At 53.2% G+C, this 25084-nt stretch overlaps 1 protein-coding gene across 7 annotated transcripts; it reads right to left on the reverse strand.

Moving 5' to 3' along the window:
* Nucleotides 1-817: 817 nt before the first annotated feature.
* ZNF746 (zinc finger protein 746) lies at nt 818-24155 on the reverse strand. Of its 7 annotated transcripts, none has more exons than XM_027574737.2 (7): nt 23667-24004; nt 19710-20009; nt 19501-19582; nt 18426-18539; nt 5935-6126; nt 5322-5447; nt 818-4223 (listed from the first exon to the last, which is right to left on the reverse strand). In XM_027574737.2, exons 2-7 carry the CDS (start codon nt 19992-19994, stop codon nt 3139-3141), a joined length of 1884 nt encoding a protein of 627 aa, XP_027430538.1. In that variant the 5' UTR covers nt 19995-20009; nt 23667-24004; the 3' UTR covers nt 818-3138. The 7 variants fall into 7 exon arrangements, with proteins under 7 accessions (XP_027430538.1, XP_027430536.1, XP_027430537.1 ...); XM_027574735.2 differs by lacking the exon at nt 23667-24004 and adding an exon at nt 22468-22906; XM_027574736.2 differs by lacking the exon at nt 23667-24004 and adding an exon at nt 22293-22397.
* Nucleotides 24156-25084: the final 929 nt, after the last annotated feature.

Here is a 25084-nt window from a genome sequence, read left to right on the forward strand (position 1 = left end):
TAAATTAGGATCTTCAGATGAAATGATTATTCAGGATTATCTGGGTGGGCCCAGGGTTGTGCAAGATTCCGAGAGGGAGGCAGGAGAGTCAAAGTCAGAAAATGATGTGATGATAGAAGCAGAGGTTGGAGTGACTCCCGCGGAAGATGAGGGCCACGAACCGAGAGACGCAGGTGGCTGCTACGGGTGGGAAAAGGCGAGGCGATGGATTCTCCTCTGGACTCCAGGAGGAACGCAGCCCTGCTGACACCTAGATTTTAGCTCCCTAAGATTCATTTTGGACTTCTGACTTCTAGAAGTATAAGACAAATCTGTACTGATTTAAGCCACCAAGTTTGTGGTCATCTGTTACAGCAGCAAGAGGACACTGACCGAGAAGGCACCGCAGTGCTTTGGCCTAAGCAGGCTGCTTCAGGGCAGCAGTGGGCCCCCAGCCAAGGCGCTCGCCTTGGTCTCCCTAACTGCTGATCAGGTGCCCCCTGTGGAAGTTGATACGGAGCTCCACCCCGCGCCCTCCCAACCCTGTCCTCCCACGTTCTGTTTTGAGAGCGCACCCAAGCCAGAGCCTTGGGAGTCGGCCACTGAGGGAACCACTCTGTGGCTGGCGGCTTTGGCAGGCTACCCGGGGTTCCCGCACGCAGGGCGTGTGGCAGGAGAGCGTGTGGGAACGGCCGAGCGCGGCAGTGGGGCGGAGGCACGGTGAGCTGGGCAGACACCAGAAGGGTCCCTGGCTGATTGCCCAGGACTGGAGACACGTCCAGTGGGGGAGCGGGGAGGTAGGCAAGAAGCGCATGAGAGAGGTCAGGGCTGCCTGTCATGAGGGACGCCATCATCACAGTGGGCCTGGGTGAGACGCACTTCTGCTCTTTCTCCATGCCCCACTCCCGTGCCCTTGGGGCAATTTTACGCAGATTTTATTTTACATTTTCATTTTCTTAAAAAGACAAAGATCAAAATGTGAAAGAGACGGAACACACGAGAGAAAACATTAACAATCGTTAACTCCGGTTGATGGGAACGTCGGTGTGAGTCTGGCTCAGACGCTACAGGCGGACTTCGCTCCCGGACCGGGATAACCACCACCGCAGGCATCGTCAGTCCTCTCCTCGCCCCTGCCCAGCCAAGATGCAAGGAGAGAACATCCAGCACCCGCTGTTTTCTGATATTCTGCCCTTTCCCCCCTCAGACCTATCTTCACGTACATCACATCAAATTACATAAAGCCAAATTACACAAACCATGATTACATTCTGAAGCCCGGTGACGGGATGCACTATGGTTTTCCCTCCACGGTGTCAAACTTCTCTGGATTCTTCCACTCCTAGCTCTCAGGGACGGTGGCCTCCCTAGGTCTGAGGTGACCAAGCGCAGGGGGAGGGCGGGAGGAAGCTGGCCACACAGCTCGTGAGCAAGAGGGGTTTGGAGGCCTCAGTGCCGAAGCACCGGTCTAAGAATGGAACCAACCAAAGCGCCTTGGTGCTGGTTAGGTTTTATTTTAACAGGATGTTTCCTCTTTGTTTTTCAAAATATCAGTTATATCAATATTAGAAGTGTAAACAGGTACAAAATATACAGTACATAGAAACAATTTTCTTAACTAGTCTATTGCCTAATAAAAGTACGCATGAGGGAGCTGACTGAACAGAGGCCATGGTTTCTTGCTCCTCAGGGGAAACAAATGACCCATTTGGGGGAAGGGAACCAGTCCAGTGGATGCTCCAACAAAATGGGATGGATACTCGTGTAGGAGGGACAGCACTGCGGTAGAATCGAGGAAGCTGGGCCATTTCTAATTCTACCTCTAAGATGTCAGACGGGGAATGAGCAAGCGCTCAGCCCTGCCACCGGGCACCCCCTGCGGTGGGGGTGGGGATGGTGAGCACGCACACCAGAGGGGCCGGTGCTCAGCTACATCTTGATGCCTGACGATTTTGCTCCAGCACATGTGGCACAAATCTTAAGAGGGCAAAGACGAAAACCTTCCCTCCCCCAAAACTGATGCTCCAGGAGGATGAGCTGTGTCTAATCAGAGGCCCCTCCTCGACTGCGGGCACGGCAGCTTGCACTCACCGAGCGAGGCTGGGATGTGTCCCCCTTGAGGAATTTATTTCCTCATCTCTAACAAGAAAGAACACTTGTCCTGCGTGCTTCACAAGGTCACAGTAATCAAATGAGATGCGAAGGGAAAGCATTTTGACAATGAAGAAACACCACACAGAGAGAAAAGGAAAGAGAGGCATTTCGTTGGGAGTGGAAAGTGGCCCCACTCCGGGGTGGGCAGGCCAGGCTTTGTTCCTGGCTCTGCTGGGATGTGACATCGAAGGGTTCCACTTGCCCGCCTCAGCTGCCTCACCTCTGCAGCCCTAACACTGGGTTTTCAGATGACTCTCTGTTATAAGGCTCTGAGTCACCTAACAGGGTGACACCACCCAAACCCCTTTTGATAGGGGTGACAGATGGCCCATAATAGGCCAGCACATTTGGCGGCCTTTTCAGATGGAGGAGAGCTGGGAAATGGTACTGGCTGCTGGTGGGCAAGTCCTTCTCCCAGCTGACACGAGGTGGGGGTTGTTTCCACATTGTAGAGCAGGTGGTGATGCGACCAGCTTGCAGCCCTGCTCCGCCCCAGGCTGAGCATAGCTTTTGTAGGGGGTGGTCTCAACTCCCCCCAACTCTGTGCCACCACCAGCCCATCCCTAGACATCAGCGGGGCCTGTGTCCCCAGCCGGCCAACTCCGGGCACACTCACTGTCAGACTTGGTAAGGACACAGCCCACACAAACACACGCTCCGGAAACCAAAAGTACACTATAAAGTTTAAACTGGTGCTACGACTATTTTCCAGCTTTTTTCGTCAAGAATTTAAAAAAAAAAAAGTTTTCATAATTAAATTACTTAAAATTCTATGTTGCTCAGTTTCACAATCAGAGAATTCTACTTTGTTTAGGGGTGGAAGCCGGATAGTGTCTCTTTTTCCAGTGATCAGTTCAGCAACTTGGAAATTTGCTTCCCCCAGGCTCCCGTTCCCGCCTCCGCTTTCACCACCACCCCGACGTCGAGTGGGACTTCGGCCACGCGCGGTCTGCGGGGGCGAAGGGGCCGGGCGCCCGGGCCAGCCTCGGGGGGGTGGGGGGTGGCTCACAGGTCCGCGCCATCGCTGGGTCCCAGGACGCTCAGGCCACAAGTCCAGTCGGTCACAAGGTCTGTGGAGGCCAAGGGTCCTTTAGAGGCCGGGCTCTTGAAGGGGTCCGGGGGGCCGGCCGGGAGGGGCGGGAGGGGCTGGCCGCGGGCCGGGCCCTTGGTCCCCCCCGCGTGGTTGCGCTGGTGCTTGCGCAGGTGGTCCTTGCGGATGAAGCTCTTGCCGCAGACGGTGCAGGTGAAGGGCCGCACGCCCGTGTGGGTTCGGTAGTGGTCGATGAGCTTGGAGCGCTCGGTGAAGCGCTTCTCGCACTCGGTGCAGGGGAAGGGCCGCTCGCCCGTGTGCAGCATGCGGTGGCGGATGAGGTGGGCCGGCCGCGTGAAGCAGCGCCCGCACTCCCCGCACCGCAGCGCGCTGCCGTCCCGCGCCCCGCCGCCCGCCGCCGCCGCCGCCGCCGCCGCCGCCGCGCCCCCCGGCGCCCCCTCCGGCAGCCCGCAGCTGCGCTGGTGCGCGCTCAGGCTGACCTGCAGCTGGAAGCTCTTCCCGCACGTGGCGCAGGTGAAGGGCCGCCCTCCCGGAGGGGCTGCGGGGTGCTTCTTCAGGCCTGGCTTGTGGCCGAAGCCTTTTGTCCGGCCGGGGTATTTACAGGGGTCACTGAAGGGTCTCGGGGCCTGGGTGGGGTCCAGCACGGCCTCTCCGTTGTCAGGGGAGGTGTAGGGCACCCCCTCGGGCCCAGTCCTCGGGTTCAGGCCCACAGGGGGTTTACACCTGAAATTCCAGCCCCACCGGACCCCCCCAAAGAGCCAGTCCCCGGGGGGGGTCTCCTCCTGGGCCACGGCCGGGCTGAGCTCACCCATGTCCCGCTCAGGCCGGGCGGGCTCTCTCAGCCCCAGCACGGGGTCCTGGCTGGGGAAGGAGCTGCCCTGGTTCTCCCAGGCTCCTTCCTGGACAGGACTAGGGAAAAACCTTGTGGCTTGGCCTGGTCCAAACAGGGTCCCATGAGCCTCTAGGTCAGTAGGATGCACGGGTGTGGCCACCACCTCCTCTTCCTGGACTTCTGTTTTTATCACAATTTTTACATCTGCTGAGAAAGACAGAAAGACCCCGTATCATTCTGTCCCGGTACCTACTTAGAGAAGGAAGACCTGATACTTTCATCGGGCTGTTCAGCTCCCCGACCACCGCTGAGCCCTACTCTCCCTGCCCCAGGATCCGGCTCAGCAGGGCATCCTCCCCGCGGGCCTGGGGCTGCCTCAGCCTGTGGATGAGGCCCTTCACAGGTAAAGCCAATGTATCCGCTCACCACGTTCCGAGTTCACGCTGGCAATCAAGACTAATCATGCGTTTATCCTGAAGCTGACCATTGGTGGCCAAGTAGCCAAAGGGCAGAAGCCCAGTGCTGGGCTCCGATGTATCTACGATTGTACTGTGCTCCGCCCCTCCCCCCCCCCCCCCCCCCCGCCCCCCAGGCCAGCTGTGAGCTTCAGGTAGCTCTCTGACCAACAGCTCCTCTATGAATTCTCTATTTCATAGGGTTGTATGAGGATTAAACCTGATGACACGTCTGAAAGCACTTAGCATGCTAATGATAAAAATATTAGTGAAATAGTATAAATGTTTTTGATTTTATATAAATGCACTTGAATCTCACATCCTGAAGTTTTAGATCAGGGATGCAGGCTTTTAGCACATTTTGGGGGGGCTAAAATATGATAGAAATGATTAAAGTAACAGACAACTGGCCTTCAAAACCGAAGTGAAAAGAAAGCCAATACATAAATTTGGTAGTTGTTCTTCTGATTCTGGCCTTCAGACACCTGTCTTTGGTAGTGCTGATACCTAAGAAGCGGTTGTGGTTTGCTTTTGGCTTTTCAGTGCCAGCCAGGAGCCAGGATTGCTGAGCCTGGGCAGGAGGCACATCCTCTCAACGGATCAGCTTACCAGGGTTACTGGTTCAGACCATATGAGAAAGGGACAGCCAGAAACATTCTCAAGAAAGGCTGTCCAAGTGTAAGAATTTGGAAGGAGATAAAGGACAGACTGTATAGAGTCCATACGTCACAGACACCTAACGGCCTGTTGGCCGAAAGGTCAGGGCAGTTCACTGGTAAGAGTGAGGACCCTGGGCTGAGGCGGCCTCCCAGGAAGATGCGACCCTTTCCCGTCCTCTGCCACCCCATACCTTCCGTGGAGGCCGCTGTGTTGAGCTTCAGTGTCCCGTCTGAGCATGCTGAAGAAGGATGGTGGGGAGGGAGGTCCGCCTGCCAGGAAGTGGGTGGGAGAGTGGTTGAAAAGTTGGAGTGGACGCCTGCAATGAAGAGATCAGAGCCCGTGGGTTAGGGGAAGGAAGGGCGCGGAAAGCCTGTGCGAAAGGAAGGGCAGGCTAGACCCTAAGACCCCGCCTTTTCTGTGGGAGCAAACAGCCCCGCCTCTCCCACACCCAGTTCTCTCTTTTGCTCCTTCTCTGAGGCACCAGGAGGCTCAGATGTTATTTATTTCATACAGGCTTCTTGAATATGAGGCATCTGGCAATTTAAATGCCCAATGGTGGGGGCAGGAACGGGGGTGCAGCTGATGAAGGTCAGGCAGAGAGATGCCAAGACAAGAGCATCATCCAACCCACGGTGGGGCCTGCAAAATATCATTTGGTACAGCCCCCTGCCTTCAGGTGGGGAAACTTCTCCATGAGTCAGGAGCCCACAGCTCCCACAGTGCTTCCAGAAGCTCCTTCCCTGCACCCTGCCCTTAGTCCCTGCATCTCGTTCCTGGTGTCTGCTCTGGTTGTGGCCACTCACCAGAGGCAGCATCTGTAGAGACGTCTCCTGCTCCGGAGTCCAGCTGGCTGAGGCCCCACGGCTCCTCCCCGATATCTGGCTGTCCGGCTGCCCATGCCTCTACCCCCAGAGCCTGCTGCTCCTGGAGCTGGAGCTCGCCCTCCTGCTTGATCTGCATTAAGAGGTCAGGGGCAGGAACTGGGGGCCCCGAGCCTAAGAAAGGGAAAGGGCATGAACATATAGCATCAGGGCCCCTCGGGCCTGGGGCGGACACACATCCAGCCAAGGACGTGGACGCAGGGGCTTACAGGGGTCAAAAAGCAAGAGAACCTGGTGGGAATGGAAGGCCAGAGCAGCAGGGACAGCAGGGCCTTCTGGGCAAAGCATGAGGTCACATGGTATTGAGCATAGAGCAGGATGGGAAGGCATTCTCAGGGCGGGACCTCTGGCCCACGCAGAAGACTGAGCTGCTCTGGGCAAGTCCTGCCCTCACTCTTTTAACAGAAATGCTATATAAAAAGTCACTCCAAATATCCCCCCCCAAACCTCACTTCCCCACCTGTATATAAGTAAGCATAAAAGAAAGATTCCAGATACAAGAATCAAACAGCTAATGCAAAGTCAATCAAGAGTTCAAACAGGAGCCAAGCAACCCAGCGAGTTGCTGGAACAGGACCACAGGCCTTAGGGACTGGGCTTTGATGCCCAAGCGAGGCTAAGAGCCCTGCTGAGCTGTCTGAGCCATGAGGCTCCGTCCTAGTGAGCTGGGGACTAGAAAAATTCCATCTACCTGAGGGCACTACCAGGAAGCTGCCACCTGTCTAGGGCCATGGGTGGGACAGCCACCCTAAGAAAGTGGAATTTTCCCACGTCCACACTGAATTCATACCACCCACACGGTGCAGAGACCAGAAGCTGAGAAATCCACAGAAACATTGGCTAACCCCCCCTCCCCCGCCACAACCCATGAGGCCCCCCAGCACAGGCAAATGCAAACCTGCCCCCCAGGGGACACCCCCACAACTCAGGTCCCTATGAAAAAACTAAACTTACAACCAGAAGAGGAGCCAAACAACATGAGAGTCATGGCCGAACTGACTCCCAAGAACTACAGAAAAAAGAACAAGCCGAAGGGTGCAGGGACCTAAGTACCACCCTGGGAGTTGACGCACTGCGGCCTGTGCCCAAGGCTGTCCCCTGCCAGGTCACACCACAGAGTGGCCTGAAAGCCTCCAGGCCGAGACCGTGGTGGCCCCGAGAACCAGTAGAGGCGGACAGAGAATCTCAGGAGGACAGCATTTTCCACATAGCTTGCAGGAGTTACTGAGCTCACCACTACAAATCACCACCTCAACAAGAAAAAAGTGGCAGCCTCAGGGGATCAGAGGTCATGTACTGCAGGATCTGGCCTGCAGAGATGCTGGATACTGGAATTATCATACGCAGAATACAAAGTTTAATATATCTGGAAAAATAAAAAGGGGGAGAGTCTGATAAATCAGAGCCTACCCAAACAGACCAGTCAGATTTTGAAAAAAGAAGAACATATAACTTTGGAATTGTAAAATAAAATCACTGAAATTTAAAAATCCAGTTTATAGGCAAAACAACAGAAAGCAAAGAACTGAGCCGAGGATGGTGAGCTAACTAGAAGACAGATAAGAAATGATGGACGGAGCTGAAAATATGAAGAGACGTCCACCGTTATGAAGGACAGTACGAAAACATTCCAAAATGAAGAAGTAGGGAGAAGGCAGGCAAGGCAATATTCGGAGAGATAATACTGCAAAATTTCCCAAACTGTTGAAAACTACTGATGATTAAAGCTGGATCAAGAGAAAGAAATCCCTGCCTGGACATGTGGAAAGACTGCAGGCCCCCAGAGTCAGAGGCTGCTTGGTGGAGGACAAGGCAGACCGCCCACAAGGCCACAATGGCTGGACGGTTGGATGGCTTCTCAGCTTCTCCCTCTCAGCAAAGCATCTTCAAGGGGCTAGGAGAAAATAACATTCACACTAGAATCCATATCCCTCAAATACAGGAATGGAGTAAGAGTATTTTCAGACACATAAAAACTCCTATACAAACACAAACTGAGAGTCTGTCACTCACAGACCCACAAAAGACTTCTAAAGGATATATTTGTAAGGAAAAAAAAAAACTCCTAAAGTCTCCTCTAAAAGAACAGAAACAGAACATATAACTTCCAAACTTATTAAAAATAATACTAGTTTGAGAGGCGCCTGGGTGGCTCAGTTGGTTGTGTCTACCTTCAGCCCAGGTCATGATCCCAGGACTCTGGGATCGAGTCCCGAGTCGGGGGAAGTCCCTGCTTCTCCTCCCTTTGCCCCGACCCCCGCTTGTGTGCTCTCTCTAATAAATAAATAAAATCTTAAAAGGAAAAAAATAGTTTGAGGAAGAAAGAATCTAAATGAAGAACTCTCAAAGGAAGGGTACTAAAAAAGAAATATAGAAAAGGTGGTCCAAGGTCTGAACACAATTCAAGATGGTGGGTGAGAATCCAAACATGCTAGCGAACGCGATCAGTGTAAGCAGGTTGGACCAGCATTGTCCATTGGAGAAACTGTGCAGGCCACGTAGCTCATTCTAGGTTTTCTAGTAGTTATATTAAAAAAATAAATAAGTAAAAAGAAACAGGTGAAATTAGTTTTAATAATATATTTTAATTAACCCAATATATCAAAAATGTCCAAAATTTATGTATTTCATCTTTACATCACTTTTTAAAAAAGTTTTATCTATTTGAGAGAGAGAGAGAGAGAGTGCAGGAAATGGGGGGAGAGAGAGAGAGAAGCAGACTCCCCACTGAGAGGGAGCCCGACACGGGGCTCAATCCTGGGACCCTGGGATCATGACCTGAGCCAGAGGCAGATGCTTAATTGACTGAGCCACCCAGGTGCCCTTTTATAGTACTTTTTTTTTTTTTCAAAGATTTTATTTGACAGAGAGATAGAGAGCGAACACAAGTAGGCAGAGCGGCAGGCAGAGAGAGAGGGAGAAGCAGGCTCCCTGCTGAGCAGAGAGCCTGATGCGGGGCTCGATCCCAGGACCCTGGGATCATGACCTGAGCCGAAGGCAGACGCTTAACCGACTGAGCCACCCAGGCGCCCCTTTTACAGTACTTTTTAAGTGACCAACAGCCACATGTGCCTAGTGCCCACCGCTTTGGACATTTAAAAGGTAAAGATGATTACACTAAAAACGAACAAGAAACTGGGGTGCCTGGGTGGCTCAGTGGTTAAGCGTCTGCCTTCGGCTCAGGTCATGATCCCAGGGTCCTGGGATCGAGCCCCACGTCTTCTCCCTCTGCCTGCTACTCCCCCTGCTTGTGCTCTCTCTTTCTCTCTGGCAAAAAAAAAACAACAACAAACAACAACAACATCAACAACAACGACAAAAAACCGAAGAAACCTAGCTATATGCTGTTTGCAAAAGACGCAATTAAAACAGAAGGATGCAAGAGCAGTGTAAAAGAATAAAAGCCAGAATAAAGACATTTTAAAAAAAGATGTAGTTATACCATATCAGAGGAAATAGCTTTTGAAAAGAGAAATATTCATAGAAATAAAAAGGGTCACTGTGCAATGTTACATTGACCAGAAAGAGAAAATAATTCTATAAATGTTTAATCTAATACCTTGGCTTCAAAATAATAAAGCAAAACTCCAGGAGAAATAAACAACTCCCAACTTCTCAGCGGCGGGGGGGGGGGGGGGGGGGGAGCGGGGGGTTCAACACACCTGTTTCTGTAACTGATAAATCTAGCTGACTCAAGGTTATAGGAAATTCGAGTAACACTATTAACAAGCCTGATCAAATGGACGTGGTAGGCTCTAAAGACAAGGAAAACACAAGTTTTTCAAGCCACACAGAACAGTAGGGAAAAATGAATACTTTCTAGACCATAAAATGAACTTCGGTAAATTTTTTTTTAAAGATTTTTATTTATTTATTTGACAGAGAGAGACCCAGCGAGAGAGGGAACACAAGCAGGGGGAGTGGGAGAGGGAGAAGCAGGCTCCCCGCCGAGCAGGAGCCCGATGCGGGGCTCGATCCCAGGACCCTGGGACCATGACCTGAGCCGAAGGCCGACGCTTAACGACTGAGCCACCCAGGCGCCCCTGAACTTTGGTAAATTTAAAAGATTTGTACTTTATACCCTTATTTTCTGACTATAACATTAGGTCAGAAATCAAGAACAGATATCCCCAAACTCCTCATATGTACTAAAATTTAAAAATATGTATGTTTTCTAAATAATCCAAGGCTCTAAGGACAAATGACAATGAAAATGAGAAGATATTTGGAACCTAATGCCAATAAAGATATATATATATATATATATTTTAAAGATTTTATTTATTTATTTGACAGAGAAAGACACAGCGAGAGGAGGACCACAAGCAGGGAGAGGGGGAGAGGGAGAAGCAGGCTTCCTGCCGAGCAAGGAGCCCGATGTGGGGCTCGATCCCAGGACCCTGGGATCGTGACCTGAGCCGAAGGCAGACGCTTAACGACTGAGCCACCCAGGCGTCCAGCCAATAAAGATAGTATTTATCAAAATGTGTGAGCTACAACTACAATGGTACTTAGAGGGTATTTTATGACCTCGTATGTTTATATTACGAAGGAGAAGACAGGTAGAAAATTAAGGGTCAAGTAGTCAGTGCAACTCTACTGCTTTAGGGTAGGAAGTCCCCCCTGCTGGACCACAGTGAAGGAGCCTGTCCCCAGCAGAGCAACAGAGATGGCCTGGCCCCTGGGGGTGGCCAGCTGCCCAAGGAGGGGTTGGATGGATGGGTAAGGACTGTGCTTGTCCAGTTCTGCTCCCAAACTCTCTGATGATGAGGTATGTTCCTGGTGGGCCCCCTGGAAGGATGCCCAGGGGTAGAGAGAGAGGGAGGGACGTCACAGAATTGACCCCTTCTGCATGAGAACAGGCACTGGGAAAAAGGAATTCCCTGCCCCTCCAGCCCCCCAGCAGGTGTCAGCAACAAACAGAAAAAGCATGTTGAAAAAAAGAAGGCACCACTGGGGCGCCCGGGTGGCTCTGTCGGTTAAGCTTCCAATTCTTGATTTACGCTCAGGTCTTGATCTCAGGGCTGTGAGACGGAGCCCTGTGTCAGGCTCTGGGCTGGGAGTGGAGCCTGCTCGATTCTCTCTCTCCCTCTGCTCCTCCCCTCCCAGATCTCAAGCTCTCTCTAAAAAAAAAAAAAAAAAAAAAAAAAAAAAGCACCACTGACAATAGCAATTAAAAAAAAATACAAGGAAAAAATCTTTAAAAAAAATAATACAAGGAACCTAGGAATATATCTAACAACAAGTTTGGAGAACATTCTAAAACTTCATTGAGGCACATGAGACAGATGAGCTACATGGAGGCGGCTTAGGACATTCCCCAATAATGTGCCTCAATACAGCACAGGGGTCCATTCTCCCCAACGCGACTGAGAGAGTGAATGCAACTCCAACCACAATCCCAGCTGGATTTTTCACAGAACTTGTTATAAGGTAATTAGGAAGATGACCCCCAGAGCAAAGGAAAAGATGACCCAAAGCGCTAGTGAGAAAGAACCAGGGTCCCAACCTCCCTCTACCACTAAGAACTTGAATGTGAAAGGCAGAACTTTTGAAGCAAACGTGAGATGGTGTACTACTGCCTTGAGGTAGGGGAAATTTCTTAATTGTTTATGACATAAAAAGGACAAATCATAAAGGTAAAATCCAAGTACATTAAAATCAAAAGCATCTGTTCTTTAAAATATACCATAAATGGAGAAGATATTGGCAATACACCCGCCCAAGAAAAAGATTAATATTCAGAACATGAAAGGAGCTCCTACAAATCAGTAAGTAAAGGGAAAACAAAAGAAAAACGGACAAAAGGCATAAACAGGCATTTCACAGAAGAGGAGACAAGTGGTCTATACACAGAGGATGTAATGTTCAACCTCGTTAATTGGGAAAATGCACATTTTAAAATAGGAATTTTAAACCGATGCACTCCCTCCAGATGGGCAGAGATGAGGATGGGAGGCGTTCCCAGGGCTGGTGAGGATGAGGGGCCGTGGGCGGCTGGGCACCGTGGGCAGGCCACTTTACAGAGCACACAGACGTGACCTGGAAAAGCCCAACATGCATCTTTCCTACGACCCAGCAGTTCCACTCCCGGGTCTACACCTAGAGAAACTTTGACACATGCTTCACAATTTTCACAACAGCATCGTTCCTAAAAGCAAACAAGTTAGAAACAGCACGAAAACCATGAAGTGGTGAAAAGGAAAAGGGGCAGCTGTGCCGCGTCAACACCAGACGACTCTCAGCAACAAGGGCCAGTGAGAAAAGCAAGCTAAAGAAGAATATGGATGGTGTGAGCTCATTCCTACAAAGTTCGCAGTGTTATTTAGGAATATATAGATAAGGAATAAAAATATAAAGAAAAGCAAGGGACTGATCACATCTCCTGAATTTTCTGGTTATCTGTAAAAGGGAGGGAGGGGAATGGGATCAGAGAGGGACCATGGGGCAATGGAAGGTTCTGGGTTGTGATCTATTTCTGATGCTGGGGTATGACTCTTACTCTCTAACGGTTACATGGATTTTGTTCTGTACATATTTTTTTTTAAGATTTTTGTTTATTTATTTGTCAGAGAGAGAGAGAGCACAAGCAGGGGGAGTGGCAGGCAGAGAGAGAAGCAGGGTCCCCGCTGAGCAGGGAGCCTGATGCAGGACTCGATCCCAGGACTCTGGGACCACAGCCCGAGCCGAAGGCAGACGCTTAACCGACTGAGCCACCCAGGTGTCCCACGTCTATAAACTTATAAAAAGAGTATCATCAAAAGTCTTTGGCAAAAACCAGCCTTACTGCCCAGACCTTCGAAGCACCTCACAGATAAGGATGCTGGCCATCTCTGGGAGCACTCAACATCCTGGCCAAACTGCCAAACAAGAAGAATAAAGTTATAACAATTTTAAAAGAAGAGATAACTTTTGTGTTATGAGGAAGGCACAACCGTCTACGGAACAAAATCCATGAGAATCTAAACTGACAAGTCAATTACTAGAAATAATAAGCAGGTTGAACAAAAGGGGTCTTTTACTAAAGAAAGTCAACAGCAGAGCTATATACTTGTAATAACTATTTAAAATGTAGTTAATATGAAAATGCCATTCACAATAGAAACAACGATTGGAGAAAACCATGAAGCCTATTCAGGCCACCCGGAAGCCTTCACTCAGTGAGTCTTCCCACGGGGAGAGGGGCTCATATTGTGAGGAGCCTTATTCTCCAGAAATGAAATGATAAATGCAGTTCCAATCAAAATTCCAGCAGGATTTTCTGAGAACTTGACATAAAGATTCTGAAACTCATGAACAGAGTCTTGAAAAGTTTTTGAAGAGCAAGTAGGGAAGGCTTAGTCTTCTAGATATGAGGGCTTCTTATGAAGCTAGAACAGGGAGTGTTGGTGTAGAGACAAAGACCAAAAAAGCAAAAAATAAAGAGCTCAGAAACCAAGTGTATGCAGGGGAACCTGGTTCATGACCAAACTGGCATTATAAGTCATTGGAGAAAAGCCAGAATATTCAGCAGACTTTGTTGGGAAATCAGATGTCCTTGTGGGAAATTTAAATTCTCCCTCGTAACCTACACAAATATTAATTCTCGATAAATTAAAGACTTAAATGTGCAAAGCAAAACTTTAAAAGTTTTATAAGAAGATGGAGAAGAATGTCTTTCTGACCTGCAGTGAGGTAGGGAAGGCTATCCTAAGATAGAAAAAAGCAGATCATAAAGGAAAACACTGGTAGGTTTGACTGTACCCAAAATGAAGACTTCTGTACAAGCAAAAGACAAAGTTGAAAGACCGGCCACAGGCTGGGAGAAGACATGTGTGATGCAAATAACAGATGAAGTGTTTGGATCCGGAACCTATAGACAGAAGTCTGCATCAGTACGAGAGTGAAAAGCAACAGTAGAAAAACAGAAAAAGACAATTCACTGAAGAAACCAAATAAACTCGAAAAGCACGCTCCGCTTCACTAAGAGTCGGGGAAACGCAAATTAAAACACGATGCCATCTCAACCTCCATCAGATTGGCAAGGAGCTAATGCTGAAGGAGGGCAAGGATGTAAGACAACAGGCACTCCTGGCTGCTGATGGGAGCAGGACCAGCTGCGTAACCATGGCAATGGTGGAGGTGCAGACAAGCATGCCCAGCGATGCAGGGGGTCCCCCCTGGTCTGCTCCCCGGAGAGGCCGCAGCGCAGGACACAGACAGACAAGGGTCAGGCTGCCCACTGCGGCACCACTCGTGAGAGTGAAAAATCAGACACAGCTGAAGTGCAAATCAACAGACCAGTGGAGAACAAGCTGGAATGTAGTTGCTTTTGGGATATTAAGCATCTGTTAAAATGAATGAACTTGATCTATCTGCATCAACAGAGATAAATCTGAAGTACACGATATTGATGTGTAAATATAATGACATTTATACCATTTCTCAAAACACACAAAACCATATTATATGTTGCTTATGGCTACATATGTACATAATAGCTTTAAATGACAGTTTCCAAATGCGGATGGAAAGGGTAAACATCCACTTCAGGACAACTGGTTACCCTGGGGAGGAATGAGACTAGGAAATCTAACAAGGAATTTAACACACATAACACAAAAATATTTTAAATTACGTATACGCTACATACATTCAACAAGTAATTGTTGAATTTCTACTCTGTGCTAGGCAGTTCAAGGTGCCTGGAATGATCATATGAACAAAAGAAATAAAAGTGCTTGTCCTCTTGAAATTTACATCCTAATGGGGAGAGCCCGGCCGGCCATATATTAATCTACAAACGTGAAATCTATCAGCTCTCTCTCTGAAATACATGTAATATCTAGATCTCTATCGATTCTGTAAATGTGAAATATATATAACAATCTCGAAATACACATAATAGATGATGCTCTCTGCTGTAGAACAAACCAAAGCAGGGAAAGGAGACTGGAAATTCTGGGTGGGGACAGGGGCTGTAATTTTAAATAAGGTGGTGATTTAAATGTTAAATAAACAGAGCCCTGAAGGAGGTAATGGGTGGAGCCTGGGGAGGACCTGAAGGGCACTGGCAGAGGGTGCTGCAAGTGCAAAGGCTTGAGGCTGGGGCAGCCTGGAGTGTTGGGGGAAGCAGCAGGGAGGATGGTATGGTGGGAACAGAGGGAGTGAGACACAAACAGATACGTGAGCCAGAGTCTCCGAGGCAGTGGGAAGCCCGTAAGGGGATTTGAAGGAAAGGGCGTAGGGCCTACTCTGGGGGATCATCGCAGGAGCAGGGAGGCTGGTTGGGAGGTGACCACAGGAGCCGATGGGCTTGGGTGGCAGGGTAGAGGAGATGGGGTGTGATAGCATTCTGGACGAGTCTGAAGGGAGTGCTAGCTACTAGGATCCCCGATGGCTGTGGGTGTGAGAAAGGGCTGAGGCCGAGCCCTGGGTCTCCGCCTGCAACTGGAGGGTGGGTAGCTGGCCACTGCAGCAGGGGAGACGTGGGGTGGAGGGACGAGGGGAGGAGGCGCTCCGCTGGGTGCGTGCTTGGCATGAGCCATCTATCCCACCCGAGTGGAGACAGACCAGGCAGCCGGGTGTGAATTCAGGGAGGAGCCAGGCAGGAGGCACACCGTGGGAACTGTCGGCACCCAGGTGGCACACGGAGCCCTCCCAGCCACTGCCGGGATGGTGGAGACCGCCACATAGAGAGGAGGAAGGGCACCTCGACACTTAGAGGCCAGAAAGAGCATGGGGAAATAGCAAAGGGAAGGTGTTAAGTAAGGCAGGAGGAAACCAGGAGGGGGAGGCATCCTGTCAAAGCAGCGAATCTGGGAAGAGAGTGATCAACGGTGGCAAATGTCACCAATGGTAAGACCAGACCTTTAACGCTATGGCGGCCCCTGTGGCCTTGACAGGAGTGTTGATGGAAGGGCCTCCAGAGTGGAAGAGGAATGGGAGAAAGCAGGCACTGCAGGAGGGCGCTCCTGGGGAGCGGGACGCGACGAGGGCAGAAATGGGGGGGGCTGCTGCAGGGGTGTGGGGTCACGAGTGGTCGGTGTCCAAACCGGGCAAATGATGGCAGGGGCAGATGCTGATGGGAAGGATGGGGGGGTGTGAGTCCTCGCCAAGGTGGCCTGGACTGGATCTAGTGCCCAGTGGAGCAGGCCTTCAGTGGGAGGGGTGACCGCTGCAGCCAACACAGAGAACGGGGCATGGGTGGAACAGACAGGCCGGTGGGGTGGAAGGGCAGTGAGTTCTGTTTCTTTTTTCAGTTAAACAGTATTTGTTCAACATGAAAACCATTCTAAACTTGTGGGCCAAAAAACAAAATTTGGCCTACAGGCCACAGTTTGCCAACCTCTGGGCAACTGGACCAAGGAGACACTCCTGGGACTGTAGGTGAGAAATAGAGGGCTGTGGCGGGGCAGGCGGGTGGGCGTGTGTGTGTGTGTGTGTGTGTGTGTGTGTCTCTCTCTCTCTCTCCAGCCACGTGCAGCTGCATGGGAGCAGGTGCACGACAGGCAGACAGATTTAACCAGGATTATGTTTCTGCCGGGTGAGCACAATGACTAACGGGGGAGAGGGGGCGAGGGTGACCCTGGACCAGAGTCCTGGCTGGGCAAAGAGGGCACCCAGGACCAGCTGGGCAGTGAAAGGGCTGGATGCTGGGGTCGGGGCACTGGGAAGAGAGATCTGCAAGGACAGGAGGGGCCGAGCTCAAAATAAGATGATGGGAGGGATGCATCACTGTCGGCAACAGGGAATGACCTCAGAGTGGGTGGTGGAGAGGGAGTGGAGGCTGGGGTGCTCAGAGGGCCGTCTGTGCATGCCGCCCTCGCCAGCCACAATGGTAGGAGCAGAGACGAGGTCTGCAGGAGGCGGTAGGAAGAGGGGAGGCATCCGAGTGAAAGGCGGGGGTTTCTAGGCCTTTCATGGAGGCCCCATGGAGCAGGCACGCGGCGACACGGCTGCCTTCCATGCCTGGGCTAGGGGGGATAGGGGGAAGGGGTGGGCTGCGGCGGAGGCAGGGCCCCTGGAAGGACCAGGACTCATCTGGACAAGAACAGGCGGGGATGCTCAGGGAGGAGCGGGAGGACTGGAGGTCTTGCTGGGGGCCGAGTTCCCCGAGGCATGGCGGCAGAATTTAGCAGCTGAAGAGAAGTGGAGAGGACGTTTGCCAAGGGGATGCCCAAGCCCAGAGAGGGTGAGGAGCGAGCTGGGGGCCCGGCTTCTCTCGCTGAGCTGGGTAGGGGGTAACGGGGTTCTTGCTGACGGGCTGGAGGCAGAGAGTGGAGTCTGTGTTGGAGGGGAGGGCATGGTGGGGTCTCGCTAGCAGCCACCGTATTTCTGGGCCCCTCTTCGCTCTCACGGATGCCGGGCTGGGAAGCGGAGAGCCTCCACAAGGACGATCTAAGTAAAAGGAACCGCCCACCGCGGGCCCCCGGCCCCCCCCCCCCCCCCCCCCCCCCCCCCCCCCCCCCCCGCCGCAGCCTAGGAGGCCGGGCTCCGTGTCCGAGTCCCCTTCTCCATTCAGACTCCGCAGCGCCCTGCTTAGTCATCTTTCTGTCCTCCACTTGCAGCTCTGTCCCTGGCGCCTAGCAAAGTCTCAGAGGACGTCTGCGGGACGAAGCTGGCGAGCGCTCCCCTGGGCACGGCCGTGGGGCCGGCGCTGCGCATGCGCCGCTCCCGCAGCCTGAAACCCTACTTGCGATCAAACAGCGAACACGGAAGACGCACGTCGTTAACCACAAACGAAGCACCGCCAGACTTTTTAGTAACACAGGTGTTCGGACGCCAGGGGACCCCGAGGCAGGTGGGACAGACACGGCGGTTCTGGGCGGAAAGCAGGCCCGAGCCCGCTGGCGGGGAGGGTCCTCCCGGCCAGGGATGGGCTGTCGCCTCCCCACACCTGCCGAGGGCTTCACTTCAGTGACCTGGCTTCTCTCACGCATCCACCTGTCCCTCCCTTAACTTTCAGAGGTGCTGCCTGGCTCCAGGAAAATCCGAGGCAGTGATCTCAGATATCCAGATTCACCTTAAACAAATCCGTCGTTCTAACCATGCTGAAACATGTGGCCAATGGGACTGGCTCCTGGATAGGGGCAAGGCTGGCTCTTCATAAAACCGGGAAGGAATTACATTTTGTCTTCGACGCACTCCTACCTTCCCTATGAGTGTTCTCCTCCCTCTCCCCCTAATTGTGTGCACTGGCTCTACCTCTCTTCTAAAAGACCAGGTTTGCTGCCTCGTTCCACTCCAGTATTCCTGGAGTGTTAGGGGAACAGGCTACAGGTCATAACTATTAAAAAGCTTCGATTTAAAATATTCACGTCTGAGGTTTCTCCTCGGCTCTTCCTGGAAAGAAGGTCATGCCCTCCCTGCCGCTCTACTTTCCTGTTTCCACCTGACTGCCTGGTGTCCCTGGCCTTCCCTCAGCCCCTCACCTGGACTCGGGTCCACAGGAACATCTGGAACCTTGGGGCCCGGGCGACGCCAGCTGCATGGCTCCTTCCCCTGCTCAGTCTGGGAGAGGACCTCAGGCTTGGAGATGGCGTAGTCTGAGAAGGACAGAAAGGTTAGCTTTTGCCATGTGGTTCCATTCAGAGCTGTGGACAGGCAGCCTGGGAATCCACGAGTGGCCAAGAAACGAAACTTCTAGATTAGTATAGAGCACTGGTTCCCAACCATGGGCAATTTTGCCTCCTAGGGGATGTTTGGCAGTCTGGAGACATTTCTGATTGTCACGACTGGGGGCTGGGGGTGCGGTGCTCCTGGCATGGGTGGGTCAAGGCCAGGATGCTGCTGAACATCCTACACTGCACAGAGTAGCCCCACAACAAACAACCATCTGGCCCCAGACGTCCGTGCCCAGGTGAAGACACTCTGATAGTCTCTCCCTTAAGAAGCAACGCATTTCTTCAAACTGAAATATACCGTCATGCCTGGCCCTGTTCCCTTCTGGGGTCACACAGAAAGCATCGCAAGAGGAAGGCAGCCCAGGCAGGAACAGCCTCTTGGGGCTACCATGTGTGGAGAGTGACCGCGGCCCCAGGGTCTGAGGGAGGAGAGCCTTGAGGCACAAAGACAGCGCTGGCCATGGGAAACATGGTCTGCCCCTATTCTCCACTAACCCGGAGGAGTGTCGCCAGGTATCTTACAGGCCACATTATCTCTGTAAGAAAAGGCTAAAGGAATGTGGGTCGATTCCATCCTGGACCTGAGAGTAGCCTGAGGCTTTAGACTCTGTGTCAGCAGGACAGAGACGTCCGTGCTCTGTGCCTGGTTAGGAGAAATGCCACCACCCTTCTCTGTCTGGCCACCCATGAACTTCATCAGGTTGTTGGAGCTTTCGACTCGGTCACTTGATGCTCATCTTCAGTAGGAGGAGGAGGTAACTCCTTGCACGGTCAGAGTTTCTAGTGATTTACATATTGTTGCGACGAAAACCACCCACATGGAGAGAGAGTTTTGAGGACTCTCAAAGTCACATGTAACAGAAGAATGAGTATTATGCCTTACCCAGGGACACCAGCGTCTCGTAGTTGCCCCGCATCACGTGCTTGTAGAGCTCCTTCTGCCACTCGTCCAGCTTGCCCCACTCCTGCTCAGAGAAATACACGGCCACGTCATCAAAGGTCACGGGCACCTGAACAGTGTCGCGCGCGCTCACCCACACACTCACAGGCACAGTCCCTCGGGCTGTGCCACCCCAGGTGCCCGTGGGATACCTTGGGGGCCTCCCCCTTGCTGCCCGGGGGCAGGCGCAGGATCCAGAAATTTCGGTTCCTCAGCAGGTTCTCCATGTTCTCCAGCCGCCTCTGCAGCAGCCCGTACTCCTGCAGCAGGGTCCCCAGCACGGCCCACTTGCCCTCCAGCTGGTTCCCGAACTCCACGGCCGTCTTCTCGCAGTCCGCCAGCTTCTTCTCGGCCATCCCTGTCCGCCCTTCTAGCGAAAGCAGGCGGGCAGCCTGCGATTCGATCTTCCTCTCCATGGCCTGAATTGTGGCTGCCATCGTCCATGGGGAGATCTTTCAGAAACAAAGAGAAGTCCACCTTCAGTCATTCCATCCACCGCTTCCTTGAGCCCCTCTCCTCTAGGTGCCGGGGAGCTGGGCCGGGAGGTGCAGAGCTGGGAATGAAAGCGGGGACGCCCTGGGCCACACGCCCGATCTCAGCCTAGGATCAGTTCCTCTGAGTAACTCAGACACCGCCGACGTCCGAGCAGGTGCCTTCCCTCCAGGGCTCGGCACGCACTGGCCGGGGACCTCCCGCATCTGCCTGTACGGGCTCTCTGAAGGCAGTATTTCAGCTTTTTGCAGCAGAGTGTGTGCCCCATAGAAGGTGCTCAGTGCAATTCTGCTAAATAAACAGTGACTTAGCACTGCTGGGGCGTTTCAGTGGATAAATAGTAAACTGCAGATTTACTAGAGCCCAGCCAGCACCTCCCATCATAATCACACAGGAACTGTCTACGGATGATGACCTAGCAAAAAAAACAGCTGGTTCACTGAACCGGCACAAACATGAGCATTGCTCAACTGCCTTTTCTTTCTTTTTTTTTTTTTTTAAAGCATCTCTCTCTTTTTAATAAACATAAAAATCAAACAGCTAGTCCCTCTCCCCACAGTGCCATCTGATTCTGTCCCCTCCCCAGTTACTCCTCCTTAAACTAAAAATCACCGTTACTGCAAATCCCCACCAGCCAAGAGTTAAGACTTTCTGACCCACGTGGCAGGGGTGTGTCAAGGGGACAAAATCAACACAGGTCCACCGGGCCCCCTGAGAGTCTGTTTCTCGCACTGTCCCCACCCCTCCCAAGGGGAAAATTATTTTCTGACATTTTTGTAGCTACTCCGGGATCAGTGACACACCTTACAGACTGGTGAGGAAGGTAAAACATATGCCATAAGGTTAGACTTTTATGCGTACGACAACCGTCATAAAGCTTCCCCCAAGCAGTGACTTACTTCCCTGTTGCTGGAAAGTTCACACGTAGCTTGAGTGACCTGACAGTTGGCAGTTGGAGACCCCGAGGAAAGGGCGCATTTTGCCTTGGGTAGGGGCTGAACCACTCGACCCACCCACATGTGAAGGTGGGCCCCCCTGGGTCAGAGAGGAGGTCCAGATATCTGCGCCTTCTTCTGGCTGTGCCTGAGGGCGCACGTTTCCTTACAACATTCTGGAAACTATTCCCAAACAAATCGTTGGTGACTATCTGCAAAACGAAGACGTGACTAGTGGGGAGCAGTGTGGGCTCATTTGGAGAAAGGCACCGAGAACTACAGCATGGGGGGATAATAGTGAGAGGTGTGTGCGCAGAGGCCAAAAACAACTGTCAAGCACCCTAGCGCTTCTGAGGTTGTTTGGAGGGAGGCCGCACCAGATGACCTCTGACCTGAAGAAGGAAGGGCTTTCGCTGGGAAGGAGCTGGATGGGCAGAGAGTTGTTAGAGGGACACAGCTGGATGTGGGTGGGACTCCTGCTCTCAGGAGGCGGGTGCTTCTGCCCCGAGGCTGCAGGGACTGTGCTGGGCTGGCACCCTGGGCCACCCTCCACGACAGCCGCCATTCCTTCCCTTGCCCATTTGTCCTTTCTGATCAGTCCCTGCCACCTGACCCCAGCCTCCAAGAGTTTGCTCCAGAAGTCTCCATTCACTTTGTCACCCGGCTCCCCAGCTACTGAAATCCTATTCGGCCCCCGAGTGCACTTGACTGCCATATGAATGCAATCTTTACATTGCAGGAAAAGGACACCTGCATAAACTCCTTTATAAACAGTAAGGCACACACAGTGTGCTTACCATTTCAATGGGTCTTCGCACTATTTAGTGGGAGGTGGTGACCGCTTGTGCTCAGGCCCAGCTCCTTACTAAATGGTGGGTGGATAATATGGGGCTGTCCTCAGACTCCTGCCAGGGAAGTGGAAACCCCATGCTTGAGAGGAGCCGATGGCAAGAGAACTCCAAATCCTTCAAGGACTCCCCACCCATAGGGTGAAGTCCAGGCATTAAAACCCCTTCCAACTCTCCCTGCAGCCTTCTCTCCCACTGCCTCCCTACCAAAACCATCTTCCATGGAGCAGGGACTGGATTCTGGTCCTTGAACCCGCTGGGCACTGCCTTCTCTCTGAGCGCAAGTTGACCTCCCTACCGGAAAAGCTCCACTGGTCCACTCAGCCTGATGAAATCCTAGCCTTCCTCAAAAGCCCAGCTCAAATCACAGAAGCCCAGGCCAGAAAGGGGTGCCAGACCCTCCCTCTCCTTCCTCTGCCCTCCCAGAGCACCTTTCTGCCTCAAGGCAAGAACCACTCACCTCTTTCTGTTGGCATCGTTATCACCAGGGTCCCTGTCTGCTTCCCCAACACACAATGTGTCCCTGAATACAGACCAACTGTATCTTTTCACACACTTTCTGGCTGTGAGATCCTAGGCAAGTTAACTTCTCCAGGCCTCGGGTTTTTCTTTTGTATGACGGAACGAGCACCTACCCCACAGGTTTGCTGTGAGGACAATATAATGCCTAACAGCGATGGTGCCTGCTTGCTTCTACAAGAGGGAGCAGCTGTCTTCCGCCCCGACCTCGATCGAGCTGGGCACTCGGTGTGTGCGGAATCGAAGCCGCTTCGGACACCTCCCAGGTGCCACCAGGCCGCTGGGGGGAGCTGGGGGGTAGGGAACGCTGAAGCAGAGCGGTGGGCAGAGAAAGGAGACGCAGGGTGGGGGGCGCGGACATGAAGGGGCCAGCGGATGGGGCGGGGGCAGGAAGCCGCGGAGGGCTGCAGGAACTCGGCGTGGGGCGGCCTCCGCTGCGGGGTCGACCGGTTCCGCTCTGCTCAGGCTCGGCCGCGAATGGGGGGCCCGGCCGACGGGCGCCGTAGGCCCCGGCGGACCCCGCGCCCCGCTCGCCGGAGCCCAGGCCCGGCGGCCCGGCCCGGCCCACGGAGCCCCTCCCCAGGGCCTGCGGCGCCGTGTGCGGGGCCCGGGCCCCGAGTCCGCGCGTCGGTGCGCGCGGGCCGCCCTTACCGGAGCCGCGGCCGCCTCGGCCATGGCCGTGCACTGTCCGGCCCGGCCCGGAGGAAGTCGCCGCCGCCGCCGCCGCCGCCGCTGCCGCCGCCGCGCGCGGCTCCACGCAGGTCGGCCCCCGGCCTCTCCGCAGGCGGCGCCCGCCCGGCCCTGCCTTCCCCGCCCGCGTCGCCGCGCTCCTCGCTGGCCGGCCCGCGCCGCTCCGCCCGCAGACGCGCCGCCGCCGTCAGCGCCCGGCCGGTCCACACTGCATCCTGGGAGCCGGCGCAGGCCCGTGAGGCTTCCTGGAGGCAGCGCGGCCGCACAGCCCCACCTGCAGCCCAGAGAGGCGAACGGCAGGCGCGGCGCCCGCCCCGCCCCGCCCCGCCCCGCCCCGCCCCTTGGCCAGCAGACCCACCCACCCGCGGGTCCACCCGCCCGCTGATCCCTGGGTCTCCCCGACCCCCGACCCACCGGCCTCCCGAATCCCCGACCGCCCGACCCCGGACCCACAGGCCCCCGGACCCACCGGCCTCCAGACCCCCGACCGCCCGACCTCCTGACCTCCCGACCTCCGACCCCGCCCACCGACTCCCTGACCTCTCGATCCACCAGTCCACCCGCCCGCCGATCCTTCCGACACCCTGACTCACTGACCCACAGACCCACCGGCCTCCCTACCCACCGACCCACTTGGATCCACCGGTCCACCGACCCACCGGCGCTGTCCGACCCACGGGCCAGCCGACCCACCGGCCTCCCGACCCCCTGAACCACCACCGATGCTGCTTGGCCCACAGGTTTCTGGACCCCCGGACCCACTGCCCCCCCCACCAACGCTGCCCCACCCACTGGCCCCTGACCCCCCCGATCCACCGGCCTACAGACCGCCCTCCCCAACCCCCACCCCGCACCGACCCACCGGCCTACGGCCGGGCGTGCGCTGAGGCACCGCCTGGACCCAGCGCCTGACCTGCAGCCTGCCGCGCCTCAAGCTCTGGACCCCACGGACCCCAAGGGACTCGCTTACTAAAAAGAATCTCCCGGCTGCAGGGACCAGCCGGGCCGGGCCGGGCAGGGTGACCACGGCCACAGCCCCAGGAGACCTGTGCCTTCTCCCACAGGGCATCTGCCACGTCGCCTTTGCTGCTTTAGGTCTTTGCCAGGCAATTTGGGCTTTTCATGTATTTATTTATTTGGACAGCTGTAACTCACGTCTGTCTTGGTTTGAAATGGAATAAATTCTTCCAACAATAGGAAAATAGTTCGGTAAATCCCAGTAGACAGCCACTTAGAACTTTCTGTAATGTGTTTATTATTTATAACAAATATTTCTAAGTGGAATGAACACAATACCATATTTATAATTATTTTGATGAAGAACTTGGTGTGGGAAGACGTTCGTGGTATTTTAAGAGGAGAAGTCTGTCCAGAATGATCTCAGTTTTGTGTAAAAGAAAAAAACACATGCGCGAGTTTGGAAGCATACAGAGCAACACAGAGTAGCTTCTTTTTTCTTTAACAGTGAGACCACGGGCCGTTTTTTATACATTTTCTAACCTTTTTTTTTTCAATTCCTGTTTTTATTTTTTAGTAATAAGAACGGAATTTTTAAACAAAAAGGAGACAAAAATTAAATAAATAATTGGAAAAACTCCTTAAGAGGCAAACCCAGGCTTGCGGAATGAAGGAGCCTTTGAATGGGGCCCCCATGTGGTCACAAAGATGCATTTCAAACTTCCAGAATTTCCTCTAGGTGGGACTCTTTCCTAAAGAGAAACCGGTGCCCCACGTGGTCTAGACTTCTAGTGGGCTCTGGGGTCTAGCACGCAGGGGTCTTCGCAGGCTCTTTACTTTCTCTCCATCAGCCTGGCCTGAAGCTACAGAATGGGGGTCATCCAGGATGCATTCTTCTCTATGTGTAAAAGTAGAATCTCCCCAGGAGGGGGGTCGGGACTTTACTCAGGAGTGGGCTCCCTGAGCCTAATTTTCTTTTTCTTACTGATGTTAGCCCAGCTGTTTTCGCATGCCCCCAGCTCTTGAAAGTTACCCCTCAAATGTGGGGATGGGCTGGGGGAAGGATAGGGGCTTGCCAGGTTGCAG

This window comes from Zalophus californianus, chromosome 12 (genome assembly GCF_009762305.2).
Source record: "Zalophus californianus isolate mZalCal1 chromosome 12, mZalCal1.pri.v2, whole genome shotgun sequence".
Taxonomy (NCBI): domain Eukaryota; kingdom Metazoa; phylum Chordata; class Mammalia; order Carnivora; family Otariidae; genus Zalophus; species Zalophus californianus.

What these genes read in the sequence shown, in the direction of transcription:
- ZNF746 (XM_027574730.2), bottom strand. Translation starts at nt 24,110, where the DNA reads ATGCCCTGTGGGAGAAGGCACAGGTCTCCTGGGGCTGTGGCCGTGGTC. An exon ending in CAGCCGGGAGATTCTTTTTA is followed by an intron (nt 20,010 to 24,011) that starts GTAAGCGAGTCC and finishes TGTTTCTGAAAG; the next exon opens with ATCTCCCCATGGACGATGGC. An exon ending in CACAGCGGCCTCCACGGAAG is followed by an intron (nt 4,224 to 5,321) that starts GTATGGGGTGGC and finishes TGTCTTTCTCAG; the next exon opens with CAGATGTAAAAATTGTGATA.